Source organism: Balaenoptera borealis (assembly GCF_965194805.1).
Source record: "Balaenoptera borealis genome assembly, chromosome: 9".
NCBI classification, from domain to species: Eukaryota; Metazoa; Chordata; class Mammalia; order Artiodactyla; family Balaenopteridae; genus Balaenoptera; species Balaenoptera borealis.
Window position 1 is genome coordinate 64,537,054 of NC_138873.1, and position 16,420 is coordinate 64,553,473.

General features: G+C 38.1%; 1 protein-coding gene across 4 annotated transcripts in view; it reads right to left on the reverse strand.

Annotated features, from left to right (window-relative positions):
- LOC309635317 (uncharacterized protein) overlaps positions 1 to 16,420 on the reverse strand; it is a 190,103-nt gene that overhangs the window by 65,242 nt on the left and 108,441 nt on the right. For 2 of the 4 annotated variants that reach the window (XR_014248758.1, XR_014248760.1), the window contains one exon: positions 9,040 to 10,165. Coding sequence is in view for 1 of the 4 variants with exons in the window: in XM_082406321.1 (XP_082262447.1) it covers positions 10,027 to 10,165; positions 16,134 to 16,218 (224 nt within the window). In the remaining 3 variants the exon portion in view is untranslated. Of the gene's footprint in view, positions 1 to 9,039; positions 16,219 to 16,420 lie in introns of those variants that run through there. The other 2 variants (XM_082406321.1, XR_014248759.1) reach the window with 2 other exon arrangements.

Sequence of the window (16,420 nt, forward strand, 5' to 3'; positions counted from 1 at the left end):
GATGATAATGATAATAGTAATTTGTTGACCACTTGTTCTGTGGGGTAAGTACTATTAAGATGTACATTTTACTGATAAAGAAACAAGCTGAGATAATTACATAACTTAATGGAGATCATTCACCTAGTTAGTGAGAGAGTTTAGAAAAAATCAACTTTAGATTCAAAAGCCATGATCATTATGGTAAACTGTGTCAGAATTTTGGGAGATCAAAGTGAGAACCCTTCAAGGTATGGAAGCCTTGAGCAACAACACTACATATATCTTGCTGTTGTGCCCTTAACTTCTATAAGGGCTGTCAAAAACAGAGCATGTTCTCAGCTACTGCTACAAAGGTGGCTAGAATAATGTATATAAATTGTGCATTATTAAAAACAAACCAACACATAAGCAAAATAACTTCTGAACCTGTCATGGTAACATGTTTGGTAGGGTGGGGCTAGCAGGAGTGAATTTGGATACACTGCTGGAATGGCTCCTTGAAGCTTGGAAAACATGATGGCCTACAGTAAAAATGGGAGGTAGTTGTGAAAATTGCCTTGGCATAGTACTGAGGAAGGATGTAAGAGGTTCAGAGAGGTTGTCATGCTAGAATGAATTTATTATGTGTTATCAGTGAATTTATTATGTGTATTATGTGTTATCAATGAATTTATTATGTGTTATCATAAGCTGCCTATGCTCCCTAGGAGGACCTAGAGGACACTTCCTTCACTAAAGCAATAGGGGATGATCCAGTGGTGAGGGCACTGCCATTACTGGGGAGCTTAGTTGTAACTTTCCTTTGTGGGTCAGAGTTAATGGTAGGGAAGCCTTCTGGGTTCTTTAGAGGCAAAAGAATGAGATTCTGAATAGGACAAGTCAGATGACAGCAATGAACTGTCAGAGGCAAGGTGTTCACTATTACCGTAACAGGTAATTAATCCAAAATGGTAACCACAAGTCCTGACTTGCAGGGATCTGTGCCAACGGCTGACAGACTGTGGTGCTCCTAGGAGTGAAATGCGTGGATATCCAACAAGGGTGTCATTGACCTATACAATGACAAATACCAAATGAGAGTGAGCTGAAAGTTGATGTCCACTAATGCAGTTGAAAATCCCATTCCTCATCCAGTTTGTGTGGGAGTGGGCACAAAGGCACAAATTTTTATATCTTATATCAGTGCTAAGTAAAGCGTATCTAGCATAGAAGAGACACTAAATAATGAGGAGGATGACTCATTCAATGGAGGTCAGTCAGCTTTAGTCCTTGACTATTCCATACTTGTATAAAGGACCCATGAACAGAGTCACCACTAGTATTTTGGACAAAGGAATAAAAGTGACATACTTCTGAGCAGGTTGGAAAACTATTACGTTATCTGCTACCTTGCTTCTTTACCTTGTCGTTAGCATGGAAATATCCTTAAAAGGAGGTGCTCTGTCACACTGGGTTCCAAGGTGAAAAAAAAGAAGGGGTTAGAGAGATGAGTATACAGCTGACCAATGATGGACAAATAACATGTGCAAAAATTAAACCACTGTTTTTTTTAAAGCCACTGAGGTTTTTGAAGTCATTTGCCACCACAGAATTGCTTAATTTATTCTGGCTGATCACAACTATCGACTCTGAGTAATTATAGCAACAATTTATCAAAAAAAAAAAAAAAAAAGAATTAACTAGTCCTATTTTATAACCTATAATTCCCAGTGCTTAATTTTCACAGGGCCCTGAAGTCCCTTTCACAGGGACATAGAGAGGAGGACATGCACATTTCTGGATCATGACTTAATATCTGTTATAAAGACTGAGCTTATTTTCCTTGTGGCAGAGCTAAGTGTGCACAGGACTCATTTCAAGAGCAATCCTTGACAGGTGTTCAGCCAAGTTAAGTAATAGCTTCCTTATCACCATGTACAATGGGCTACCCATGTAATAGTGTTTTCAATTTCAATATATGCCACCTCAAATGAATTCATAGGCAATAAGTCAGTAATTTTCAACCTTTGCCTTCAAAATTTTATAAGGGAGGGAAGAGAGCAGCACATTCATTGCTGATTATCTTTCCAGGTCTAAATCAGGATCTCTACCACTCACAGACTGTCATTGTGAGTGAATGTTCAGTTTCCTATTAATTTGCAGTATCTTTGTAGACCTATCATTACCACAAATGCAAATGCAAGCTCAGTTTGATTTAACCACATAGGCACCTGCTCATTTGCAAAAACAAAACAAAAAAATCTACAATAATGTGTGATGTAGTTCACATTTCTGAGACTGAAAAGATAGTTTCTTACCACAAGGTAGAAGTAACAATGACAATAAAAATCTCTCTCCTTAGAAATATGAAGAGCCTGATAAATTCAGTGTGGACTTGAAGCTGTAGCCTCAAGGTCTTTACATTGTCCTAGGTGCCTTGGAAGCCCACAAGCCTTTGAACATGCATTAATGTTTTGTAGTAAAATCGTTAATTCTCGTGTGTATGTCATGGAAGGGAAGAATTAATTCAAGGAGTCTTCCTGACAGGTGTACCCATGGGTTGGGTATATGCAGAAGCACAGCATGTAAACACAAGTGTAGGACAACCCCTTCCTTTCCTTACTGTGAATCACTACTGTGTATTCTTATATCATGAGGTGATGGGAATAGTCCTTTATCCTGGGCAAAATCTCCACCATTGCGCATATAAATATTGCCTTTATTAGTCTAAGACACAATGAATCACAGTGTACCTTCCACAGATTCTTTTTTTCTATTACTTCTCTTGGTGGCCCTGGATCAAAATCAGATGGTTGTTTTTAAAAACAAAGACAGTTGGTGGTTAGACTTACAGAGGGTAATAGCAGTAAATTCCTACTTGCACGTTGCCTGAATTAAAGGAATAATATTTTGCTACAGTCATAGTTATACCACCGCTTCAGCCATCATGTTCCCTTTTGAAAGACATGGTAATATCGGTTTGCTGATAGAGCCCCAATGTCAGTCTTTAAAATGCCCACTCAAAATGCCCCTGAGTGATTTTTAGCATATTATGGGATACATCTTGGGGGGCGGGTGCCACTTCTTGGTATCACAGGCTATCTGGTGGTTTTCCCCAATTAAGATAGCTATGCACTCTTACACCTTTTCCAGATATTTAATGCAAGAATTCTTTAGGGTCAGTGTCAATAGCGACCCCATGTGCCAAGCATTGCATGTTCTTTACTCCAGCCATGGAATTTTATTTTCTGACAAGGATCTCACAGTGCCCACCTAGATACTTAAATTGTTGCATGACCCAATAGATAGCAAGAACAGTGACTTTATGGGCTTGAAATCATTACCTATGCTTCTCTAAGATGAGGACCAGAAAGAGGCAATGATTTTGGCAATTATAAGTTACTGAACAATTTGGAGAGCAGCTGCAGTAGAGTCAGTAAACGAAGCAGCTTTCACTCAAGAGGGCTCTTTCCAATAACAGGGAAAGTCCAACAGAAAAAGTTAAACCCATATGCTACATAAATATTTTATCATTTTTTCTCAATTTACTAAGTGATTTAATATGATATATCCTACTACATGTCATATCTGTCACATTAAAATGGCCAATTTTGCATTTTGATAAGTATTAATTAGCTTAATATTATTGGAAAAAAGAATGCTTCCAAGTATCCTAATGCAAATTGACTAATAATCTATTAAAATTTAGAACCCTATGTCCCAATTCCTTCACATATGCTTTTCAATTAATTCTTTATTTTCAAAATTACTATTGTGTTCTACCTCAAAAAAACCGGAAACCACCAAAAAACCATAAATATGAAGTTGTGAATCATAGGTAGAAAGTAATTTCTATTAAAAAATTGAAGTGTGTACTAACTGTCTCTGGAACTCTATGACAAACATTTTTCACAGGCGTTCGCCTTCTCATCAGATATACGTATATGATGGTTTGTTACAACCATTTAAAACTATTTTGAAAAATGCATATTAATGCAATGGAAACAAACTTTTTATTGGTATTTTTCAAAAATAATTTCCAATTAAACATGGTATTTAGGTTGGTCAGCTGCCAAGTATTTTTGTAGTTTTTGAAAAATTTTGTTTTGATGAATACCAAAAATAAATTAGTATACTTTTATTTTTTCTATCATTGTTAAGGATAGAAAAAGCTCTTAATTTGTATTACATATACAGATGATTTATGTTTTTTCATGCATGGTATGGCAATAGGACTTCTTAGAAGGATGCATATTAATAATCTTAGCTGAAGTTTATTCTTACTATCTAGCAAGCATGACTTCTTGTAATTTTATGGAGCACTTACATGGGTCTAGAGTCCAGAAATTGTTTGTATGTAGACTTCCAAAAATCTAAATGGTAATCAGTATTTTTCTTCTTAAACCAGTGGAATTATTTTCATTTAAACTGGCAGAGGAAAAACAGTTTCCTCTTCAGTAAATCATGGTATAGGATCACATATGGCCATAAAGCAATTTTGTAATAATTATATAACGATGAATTCTTGTGTAGACTGCTGTATCAGTGGAGGTCCAGTCAGGAAAACAGAAACCATATTTGCTATGTGAACACAGAGAAGTCAGTATATGAAATTGCTTAAACATATGTTAGAGAACTGGAACTATAAAAAGGAAATACTGAGGTAACACAGAGACAGTATCTTCTGGAAGTAACCACCAGCTCTGGGGCTGGGGAACAATGAGAGGTGGGTGGAGGGCCCTGGGAGCCATGTCCCTTGCACTTCTGAGGGGTCTGGCAGTGGGCACAAAAACAGGCACTGGAATCAACTGCCACTGCCAGGGTGAAGGGTTGTTGTTGAGCCATCTGTCAGGACCAGCAAGCAAAGAGGACAGAATAAGCCCTTTCTTCCTCTCCAGCCTTCCAGGCCCTTTCTTGTGACCCTGTTGGTGGAAACTATCAGGTAGCAGCTGGCAGTGTGGTCTGCAAGGTCTCCACCCCAGCATCATGGTTTAGAAGGATGGGCTTGGAGTCAAGAGAAAGAGTAGCTAAATAACTGACACATATTTATTAATGTTATTACTGTGAAATTCTTCTTAAAAATCTAAGGATTTAGATTTCATGATTTAATATATACTTTTAAAAAGTCAAGTTTGATGTACTTTATTTGTATATATCGCTATAAATCTTGGTATTTAATGATTTTTACTTATAGTAAAGGATTACACAGAAAAGAAACATTGTATTTTTCTTTGGTACTTCTTAACCTGTTCTCAAGTTCCCTCTGGATTTCTCCACTTGAGGGAAAGTGACAGAAGTGTTTCATATCTATGTTCACTTCTCTGTTCCTTCCCATCAAGAAGGGCAGGTTGACTGGCTGGGCTGTGCCATTTGTCAAGTTTGTCAAGGAATGAGTGAGCAGTACGTTTAAAGTGTAAGCTGCTCCTCTTTTATTCATGAAAGAATTTATTTATATATGTGTATTGTTATTGGACTACTAGTACAAATGTAATGATTGATTTTTCTATTAATGCCATGCGCACTGTTGATATTTCCATTAAAGCATAATATTCATGTTTAGGTACTAATGAAAATGTTTATCTTTATATATGGCAAAATGTATGATTAGTTGAAGTTTTTATTTTCCCATTCAATCAGTATTGGCATTTCTATGAAATAGAATTCTTTAAAGAAATTTAGAAAATTGTAATTAAGGTATTATGATTAGAAAAGTTAAGTTCATACTGAGAGTGGCATTTGTGGCATATTTGAGACTTTCTCTTAAGTAGAATTTGTCCTCAAGCAGCTAAAAAACATGCTAAGAAAGAAATGTTTGAATAGGGTCTTAAGAACAATTGCTTCCATGTATTGATAAAAGATCAGCTTAATTTAATTTATCAATTTTTATTTTGAATACTGGTGGACTTACCTGTTTGTAAGTGGGATCCTTAGTTAAAGTTCCTAAATATTCTTAAAACAGTCCATATATCTAAATGAGTGGGTAAGAGATTCTTTGGAGTTGTATAGCATCTTGATTCCATTCAAGGAATCAGGGACATGAAGCTTGAAGACATTTCTATGACTGTTTTTTAATTAAAAATATTTTTATTGTAAAAGATAACATATTACAGAAAAATGCACAGAACATGTACAGTCCAATGAATAACCTTAAGCAATTACATAATCTCCACCAAGGTCAAGAAATTGACCATTGCCATCTCTGGCAGGCAAGCTCTATGGACCTCAAAGACACCTGCTTCCCGTTTATTCATGCCCTTGTATTATTTGGGCTAGACTTGCTTCCAACAAAAAGAATGAGGCAGAGGTGATGGAGTGTCACTTCTGAGATTAGATAATACAAAGGACATGGCTTCCCTCTTGGCATTCCTTCTCTTGTTCTCCCTTAAATCACTCACGCTGATGCAAGTCAGCTGCAAAGTCATGAGACAGCCCTGGGGAAAGACCTGCACGAGTGAGCTTGGAAGCAAATTTCAGGGGTCTGCCAAAACCACATTAGTGAGTTGGCATAAGATACGTTAGCCCCAGTTGATGCTTGAAAGGACTGTCCTGACTGACGCTTTAATTTCATCCTCACGAAAGACACTGAGGCAGAGGCACCCAGCTAAATTGTGCCCTGATTCCTGATCCACAGAAACTGATATAATAATTATTTTAAACTGCTAAGTTTTGCAGCAATAGAAACACCATCACTCAAAAGCCCTTTTTCTGTCCCCTCCTAATCATTTCCCTTCTCTCCTACCCCGTCCCCCAAAGTAACCCATATTCCTACTTCTTTAAATTAATTTTTTAACTGGAGTGTAGTTTATTTACAGTGTTGTGTTAGTTTCTGCTGTATGGCAAAGTGAGTCAGTTATACATATACATATATCCACTCTTTTTTAGACTCTGTTCCCATATAGGTCATTACAGAGTATTGAGTAGAGTTCCCTGTGCTATACAGCAGGTTCTGATTAGTTATCTATTTTATATGTAGTAGTGTGTGTATGTTACTCCCAATCTCTCAATTTATCCCTCCCCCACCCTTTCCTCCTTGGTAACCATGTTTGTTTTCTACATCTGGGACTCAATTTCTGTTTTGTAAGTAGATTCGTTTGTACCATTTTTTTTAGATTCCACAAGTAAGTGATATCATATGATATTTGTCTTTCTTTGACTTAACTTCATTTAGTATGATAATCTCTACGTCCATCCATGTTGCTGCAAATGGCATTATTTCGTTCTTTTTTATGGCTGAGTAATATCCATTCCTCTGTGGATGCACATTTAGGTTGCTTCCATGTCCTGGCTATTGTAAGTAGTGCTGCAATGAACACTGGGGTGCATGTATCCTTTCGAATTATGGTTTTCTCCAGATATACGCCCAGGAGTGGGATTGCTGGATCATATGGTAGCTCTACTTTTAGTTTCTTAAGGAATCTCCATACTGTTCTCCATAGCAGTTGTACCAATTCACATTCCCACCAACAGTGTAGGAGGGTTCCCTTTTCTCCACACTCTCCAGCATTTATTGTTTGTAGATTTTTTGATGATGGCCATTCTAACCAGCGTGAGGTAATACCTCATTGTAGTTTTGATTTGCATTTCTCTAATAATTAGTGATGTTGAGCATCTTTTCATGTGCCTCTTGGCAATCTGTATGTCTTCTTTGGAGAAATGTCTATTTAGATCTTCTGCCAATTTTTTTATTGGGTTTTTTGTTCTTTTTGATATTGAGCTGCATGAGCTGTTTGTATATTTTGGAGATTAATCCCTTGTTGGTCACTTCATTTGCAAATATTTTCTCCCATTCTGTGGATTTTCTTTTTGTTGATCCATATTCCTGCTTTTAACACAATAGTTTTTGATTTCTCTGCCTTTGAACTCTTATGAATCCAACAATACAGATGACATTCTTTTGTGCCTGACATCCTTTGCTCCACATTCTATTCAGGAGATTCATTTTCATTAATCTGTAGTTTCAGTTGGGGCTCTTATGGTTATTATTGTTAAAATTCTTTTAGTACTCAGATTTATGTATTTCTAATTAGTACAAACCTTCAACTAGAATTTCTGTATCAAAAAGTCCTCATATTTCCAATGTTGGTGTATCATGACAAAATGTTTTCTGAAGTGGTTGCACCAATTTACACACCCAACAGCAGGGTATGAGAGTTCCCACTGTCCCACATCCTCACCCAATTTTGCTATCTTAAACTTTAGCCCTTCTTCCACGGGAAGAGCGGTATCTCAGAGGGGGGTTAACTTACTGACGGCTAATGTGGTTGAGTCTTATTTGACTTCACGGCCGAGTCCTGCCACTAAATCTATGGATTTGTCCTTTCCTTATCGATTTGTAGTATTCCTTTATAATGTATGGATACAAACCCTTTCTTAGCTGTACGTGTTTAAAATCATACCACCCATTTGTGGGGGTCAGGGGAGCTTGCATTTTTATTCTTCAAACGGTGCCTTCTGATAAGCAGTAGTTTTTATTTTAATCTGATTTCTCAGTCTATTTTCTATGGTTATCACTTTTATAACTAATATAAGAAGTCTTTCTCTTTCCCAAGGTCAAGAGGATTTCCCTCTATATTATCTTTTAAAACTTTATTGCCATACTTTTCATATTTATAACATAATCCACCAGGAATTGGCTTTTATATAAGTGTGAGGTAAGTGCCAGATTTCATTTTTTCCCCTATGGATATACAGTTGACACAAGATAATTTATTGAAAAGATCATCTTTGCCCCCTGGCATTATAGTGTCATCTATGTCATAAATCAGGTGACCATATACAGGTGGCATGTTTCTGGACTCTCAATTTCATTTCATTTAGCCTATATATCTGTTCCTATACCAATACACATTGTCTGAATTACTATAGCTTTATAATAGTTCTTGAGTTTTGGTATCTGTTAGTGTACATTCTCCAATTTTATACTTCTGTTTCAGATTTGTTTTGCATTTCCATATTTATTTTTTAACCAGTTTATCAATTTCTCCTAAAAAATACCCTTAAGGATTCTGGTCGGAATTGCGTTGAATCCTTACATAAGCTCAGGAAAAATTGACGTAGTTACAATAATTAGTCTTCCAATTCAAAACCAATATAGTCCCTTGATTTATTAGGCATTTTATCTTTGGTCTTAGTTCTTTACCTCCAGCTCTGTGCAGGTTTAGAGCTCAGGACATACACTGAGGGGGAGAACAGCCATATTTGAGCTCCCTGAAACCTCCCATTCTGTTAACCCAGTGCTGTGTGACCTGCAAAATCTCTGCTGGCCACTCTGTCCCCCTAGTAGCAACACTATATGCAGGTTTACTTAGGGATCTCTGCTTTTGTCTCAAATCTACAACCAACAAATGCCTGCAAGGATGCTCAAGTCCTTAGCTCTCCTCCATAAATGTATCCCCTTGTTGGAATCTTACTCTTTTTTTTAGTCTTTGTAGCTGCTGAAGTTCTCTGATGCCTTTAAGTAAATCGTTTTGTAACTTTTCTAGGTTTTCTGAATTGTTTTGATCTGCACCAAAATGTAGTTATCTCAAGGCTTAACTAGGGAAATATCCACTTCCAAGTTCAGGTGGTTGGTGGCAGGATTCTGTTCTTTGCAAGCTGTTGGACTGAGGGCCTGAGTTTCTCACTGGTAGTTGGCCAGAGGGAACTCTCAGTTCCTTGCGTGTGGACATTTCCAAGGTGTCAACTTGCTTCATGAAACCATGCAAGCTGAGAAGGCAATAGAGAGAGTCTGCTATTAAGATGGAAGTCACAATCTTGTTTACACAGTGACAGCCCAGCACTTATACTGTCTTCTGTTGGTTAGAATCTAGCTACAAGGTCTGGCCTACACTCAATGATGAAAGGGGATTACACAAGAACTGGAATGTGGAAAAGCTAACATGTGGAAGAACTGACCAAAAAATTCATATATAATTGGGACTTATGATCTTAGTCATGTCCTGATCACTCTTGCAGAAGCAGTTCTCTAATCATATCACGACCCTGCCTAATAAACATAGCAAAGAACCTCTTGCCCACAACTACCCACAATCAGACCCCAGTCTTCATTTCCAACTTTTCTCTTACCACTCCCTCATGAATTTCATGCTGTAGCCAGTGCTGTGAGCTCATTTCACAAGGTGCTTGCTCTGCATGTTTGTCGTGTTGCTCCCCCTGCCTGAAATAACGGATTCTTCTTCTCTTGCCATAAAGTAAGGTTTTTAGCCTGGAAAAAAGAAGGGGAGGTGGAAGGCACATTATTTTTCTCTTCACATATGTAAAGAGATAGCACCAAATAAGCCAATGTATAGAAGACTGAAAGGGCAGGTTTTCAGGTATAATGGAGAATTCCTGACAGCCATCAAGGCTGCCCAACAGTGAAATGAACTGCCTGAAAAATGGTGAGTTTTCCATTTTTTTATGTGTTCAAATGAAGGAAAAAAATCTGTCCATTACGGGGATAAAGGGATACCAGTGTTTAATGGGAGTTTAAATGAAAAGACTTCTGAGGTACCTTCCAACTCTTAAGAGTCCATGAATCTATGAATTTATATAAGGATAAAAAAACATTGAAATAAATGTTTAATGAGTCAGTCATTGAGTGAATGAATACAATGACTGATATGAGACTCAAATGGGGTCCCAGTGTATTGATGGCCTTAGAACTTTAGATCCTGCTGAGTTGTTTGTTGTCCTGCATGCAAGGATTGTGTGTCACAAAAACCAGGAGCCTTAAGTGAGACTGAACGCCACTATATACTAACTCCCTAACAAGAAATAGACATGGGTGCAGGCCCATCTGGCCAGGCTGTTTCTGTCACATACATGATGTCATTCAAGACAAATAAGCCAGACAATAGACAATGAATTTGACTATTGCATAAATTTGGTGTTATTTGGTGTTAAGATGCAACATACTCTTGTATAGATGAGGGTGGACTTTCCTTTAAGATAAATGGGAAGAAGTTAATTCTGGCACCCATGGCAGTGGATTTTAGATTTAGGGAAAGAAATTTGTTCTGGTCTTCCTGGAGCCTCAAGTAGATCTGACTCTGACATGTAGGAAGGGAAGAATTGCCATGGCCTCTGGAAGCGGGTCAGGAGCAAGACAGAAAGCAAGCCAACGGCTTCCCTGGTGGCGCAGTGGTTGAGAATCTGCCTGCCAATGCAGGAGCCACGGGTTCGAGCCCTGTTCTGGGAAGATCCCACGTGCTGCGGAGCAACTAGGCCCGTGAGCCACAATTACTGAGCCTGCGCGTCTGGAGCCCGTGCGCCGCAACGAGAGGCCGCGACAGTGAGAGGCCCGCGCACCGTGATGAAGAGTGGCCCCCGCTCGCCGCAACTAGAGAAAGCCCTCGCACAGAAACGAAGACCCAACACAGCCAAAAATAAATAAATAAATAAAATTAAAAAAAAAAAAAAAGCCCTACAAGTGATTTAAAAAAAAAAAAGAAAGCAAGCCAAATAAGGAGGTTCTGTGATGGGTCTGGACCTGTGCAATTGTTGAAAGTACTCACTTTTTTTTTTTTTTTTACATACACCTACTTTCCCAAATGTTTACTAGACTTTCATTACAATTTACAGTGTGGAGCCCATTGGCCAGCTGCAGAGTGTTGTAAAGTTAGCGCCAAGTCCCAGAAAAACAGATTGGGGCCAATTGCAGCATATAGTGCAAGTGGGGCAGAATGTGCACAGTGGGCCCCTCCCCCAGGAGACATGCAAGATGGGGCATTTGTTGGAAGAGTCTGTGAGACCCTCTCTCTGCCCAGAGCTCCAGGACCAATGCATCTTTCCACCACCTTAAACCACTGGTGAATATCTCCTCAAATTACAGAAAGACACACTGTGGAGGAGCAGCTAGGTGGAGACAAGATGGTGGAGTAGAAGGACGTGAGCTCACCTCTTCTTACGAAAATACCATAATCACAACTAACGAACTGCTGAACAACCATCGACAAAAAAAAAAAAAAAAAATTGCTGGAACCTACCAAAAAAGACATCCTACATCCAAAGACAAAGCAGAAGCCACAATGAAACAGTAGGAGGGGAGCAATCACAATAAAATCAAATCCAATACATGCCAGGTGGGCGACCCACAAACTGGAAAACAATTATGTCACAGAAGTTCTCCCACAGGAGTGAAAGTTCTGAGCCACATGTCAGGCTCCCCAGCCTGGGTGTCTGGCAACAGGAGGAGGAACCTCCAGATAATTTGGCTTTGAAAGCCACCGGGGTTTGATCACAGGAATTCCACAGGACTGGGGAAAGAGAAATTCTACTCTTGGAGGGTGCACATAAGGGCTCGTGCTTACTAGGACTCAGGGAAAAAAGCAGTGACATCATAAGATCCTGGGCCAGACCTACCTGCTAATATTGGAGGGTTTCCTGTGGGGAAACCCCCTGTGGGGGGGCGGGCGGTGTGCAGCTGTGGCTCACTGCAGGCACAAAGACACTAACAGCGGTAGTTCTGGGGAGTACTTACTGGCGTGAGCCCTCCTGGAGGCTGACATTTTCCCACCCAGACCAGGCCCCACAAATAGCCTGTAGGCTCTAGTGCAAGGATGCCTCAGGCCAAACAACCAACGGGGTGACAACACCCAGCTCCACCCACCAGTGGGCAGGCACCCATCCGTCCCACCAGAAAGCCTGCACAAGCCCCTGGACCAACCTCATCCACCAGGGGGGCAGACAGCAGACACATGGAGAACTACAACTCTAGCCAAGGCAATGAGAAGAAAACTAAATAATAAATAAAAGGAATGCAAATTGGAAAAGAAGTAGTAAAACTGGTGCTGTTTGTAGATGACATGATCCTATACGTAGAAAATCCTAAAGATGTTACCAGAAAACTACTAGAGATCATCCATTAATTTGGTAAAGTTGTAAGATATAAAATTAATACACAGAAATCTGTTGCATTTCTATACACTAACAAACAATGAAAGATCAGAAACAGAAATTAAAGAAACAATCTCATTGACCATTGCATCAAAAAGAATAAAATACCTAGGAATAAACCTACCTAGGGAAACAAAAGACCTGTACTCCAAAAACTATAAGACACTGATGAAAGAAATTGAAGGTGACACAAACAGATGGAGAGATATACCATGTTCTTGGATTGGAAGAATCAGTATCATCAAAATGACTATACTACCCAAAGCAATGTACAGATTCAGTGCAATCCCTATCAAATTACCAATGGCATTTTTCACAGAACTAGAACAAAAAATTTTAAAATTTGTATGGAGACACAGAAGACCCCGAATAGCCAAAGCAGTCTTGAGAAAGAAAAATGGAGCTGGAGGCATCAGGCTCCCTGACTTCAGACTATACTACAAAGTTACAGTAATCAAGACAGTATGGTACTGGCACAAAAACAGAAATATAGATCAATGGAACAGGATAGAAAGCCTAGAAATAAACCCACACACCTATGGTCAATTAATCTATGACAAAGGAGGCAAGAATATACAGTGGAGAAAAGATAGTCTCTTCAATAAGTGGTGCTAGGAAAACAGGACAGCTACATGTAAAAGAGTGAAATTAGAACATTCTCTAACACCATACACAAAAATAAACTCAAAATGGATTAAAGACCTAAATGTAAGACCTGGTACTACAAAACTCTTAGAGAAAAACAGGCAGAAGTCTTTGATGTAAGTCACAGCAATATCTTTTGCAATCCGTCTCCTGGAGTAATCGAAATAAAAAATAAACAAATGGGACTTAATTAAACTCAAAAGCTTTTGCACAGAAAAGGAAACCATAAACAAAATGAAAAGAAAACCCACAATAAAGGAGAAAATATCTGCGAACAATGCAACCGATAAGGGATTAACCTCCAAAATTTACAAACAGCTCATGCAGCTCAATATCAAAAACACAAACAACCCTATCAAAAAATGGGCAGGAGATCTAAATAGACATTTCTCCAAAGAAGACAGACATACTGATGGCCAAGAGGTATATGAAAAGATGTACAACACTGTTAATTATTAGAGAAATACAAATCAAAACTATAATGAGATATCACCTCATACCAGTCAGAATGGCCATCATCGAAAAGTCTACATGGGAGTTCCCTGATTACCTAGTGGTTAGGATTCTGGACTTTCACTGCTGTGGCCTGGGTTAGATACCTGGTCGGGGAACTGAGATCCTGCCAGCCATGAGGCAGGGCCAAACAAAGTCTACAAGCAATAAATCCTGGAGAGGGTGTGGAGAAAAAGGAACCCTCCTATACTGTTGGTGGGAACATAAATTGGTAGAGCCATTATGAAGAACAGTATGGAGGTTCCTTAAAAAAACTAAAAATAGAGCTACCATGTGATCCAGCAATTCCACTCCTGGGCATGTATCCAGGGAAAACCAAAGTTCGAAAGGATACATGCACCCCAATGTCCATTACAGCATTGTTTACAATAGCCAGGACATGGAAGCAACTCAATGTCCATCAACAGATGAATGGATAAAGAAGAGGTGGTACATATATACAATGGAATATCACTCAGCCATAAAAAGAATGAAATAATGCCATTTGCAGCAACATGGATGGACCTGGAGATTATCATACTGAGAGACGTAAGTCAGAGAAAGACAAATATCATATATCACTTACATGTGCAATCAAAAAAAATGATATAGATGAGCCTATTTACAAAACAGAAACAGACTTAGAGAATGAACTTATGGTTACTAGTGGGGGAGTGTGTGTGGGGAGGGAGGGATAGATTGGGAGTTTGGGGTTGACATACTATACTTAAAATAGATAACCAGCAATAGACCTACTGTACAGCACAGGGAACTCTGCTCAATATTCTGTAATAACCTGAATGGGAAAAGAATTTGAAAAAGAATAGGTACATGTATAACTGAATCACTTTGCTGTACACCTGAAACTAATACAATATTGTTAATCAACTGTACTTCAATATAAAATAAAAATTTTTTTTAAATGGAATCACAGGAAAAAAAACAATTTGCCATGTGAACTTTGCCTTTTATTTGGGAAGAAGTGAACACATTCTTGAGTGTCCCAGTCACAGTGGCAGGGACAGTCACCAGAGGAGTGGTGACCCTGGCAATCAACAGCAACAGAAACAGCCCAGTTTCCTCCACAATGCAGAAGGCCAGAGGAAAAATCCCTGACAAATTGCTTGAAAATATTCTGAAGATATTTAGACAGTGGCCATTTAGTAATAACGCACTTCATCTGTAAAATGGGGCAATAATACTTGTCTCTGCTTCCCTCCAGAGAAGTTATGAAATGTAAAATAATTCATGTGATGTGTCTGAACACCTTGAAAAAAATAGAAGTATATGATATCATGATTACCTCCATAATAAAAAGAAAATACTAAAATAATATGTGCATTTTCAACACCTGCAGTTGTATATGAAATATATAACTTTTATTGTTTCTGTCTAATCCACTGCACCCGCATTAAAAAAATGTACCCCAATGGTCCAATTTTTAAAAATACATAAAATTTAGACAGATACTTATTCTTTTATTCACCCCATTGTGCCTAGGTATCACAGAACATATTTTAAATAATATGCTACCATAAAGAGACCACTTCAATACAAATCTCCATAGTGTGGGTTAGTAAAAATTACTTTTAAAGGCAAACATCTGGCACCTCATAAATATATATCACCTTCCATCAAGAGTTTCTCAAACTCTCTTCATATATATTATACTTAAAAGCATTATTAATTCAGCATATTGTACATTGGTTTGAAAGTAGTCCCAAAGCAGAATTACATATGTAAAATATGGGCTGCAATACCTAGGCCTGTGCAGCTCATAAAGAACATTAGCCATGATCCTAAATCCTTTTGATTTAATGTTTTCTGTTAGCTAACAGGGGTGGGCGATTTTTTTGAGCACGGATACAAGAAAATACTATAGTTAAGCTTAAAGGCAGCTATTATTCTCATTTTTTTTTCCTCTCATGACATTTTAGCAAATTATTCTAGGCTTACATTTAGCTTGTGTCAAAAAAAATGTCTGAAATATTTTACTCTGGTTTATTTTTACATCTAAAAGAAATTTTCAGAGATGACTTGCCTTTACAAAGGCTGAATCTGAAACACCTAACTGGTATTTCTCCTTTTCTAGAGGATACTGTAAAAAAGAATATTCTGTAATACCCTTTGGCAATTTTTCCTGTCATTAATGATCTTACCAGGAAGTTATCTGAAGTTGTACTTCAGTTTGTGTTTTTTCTGTACAAGTAAATGCCAATTCTTCTTGCTGTGTCTTTAATAATGCTGCAGAAAATACAATCAGGTTTATTGTTATATTTTTGTAATGGTGCATATATTTAGTTCATAAATCTTATTATTTTGCCAGTGATAACACTCACTCCTTTAGCTGTTCCTGAAAGTTAAAGTTAGAGGCATTTTCTTGTATTTTCATATTTCTCCCAACCCCTTTAAGAAATGAATAACACAAAATGGGCACAAAGCTGAA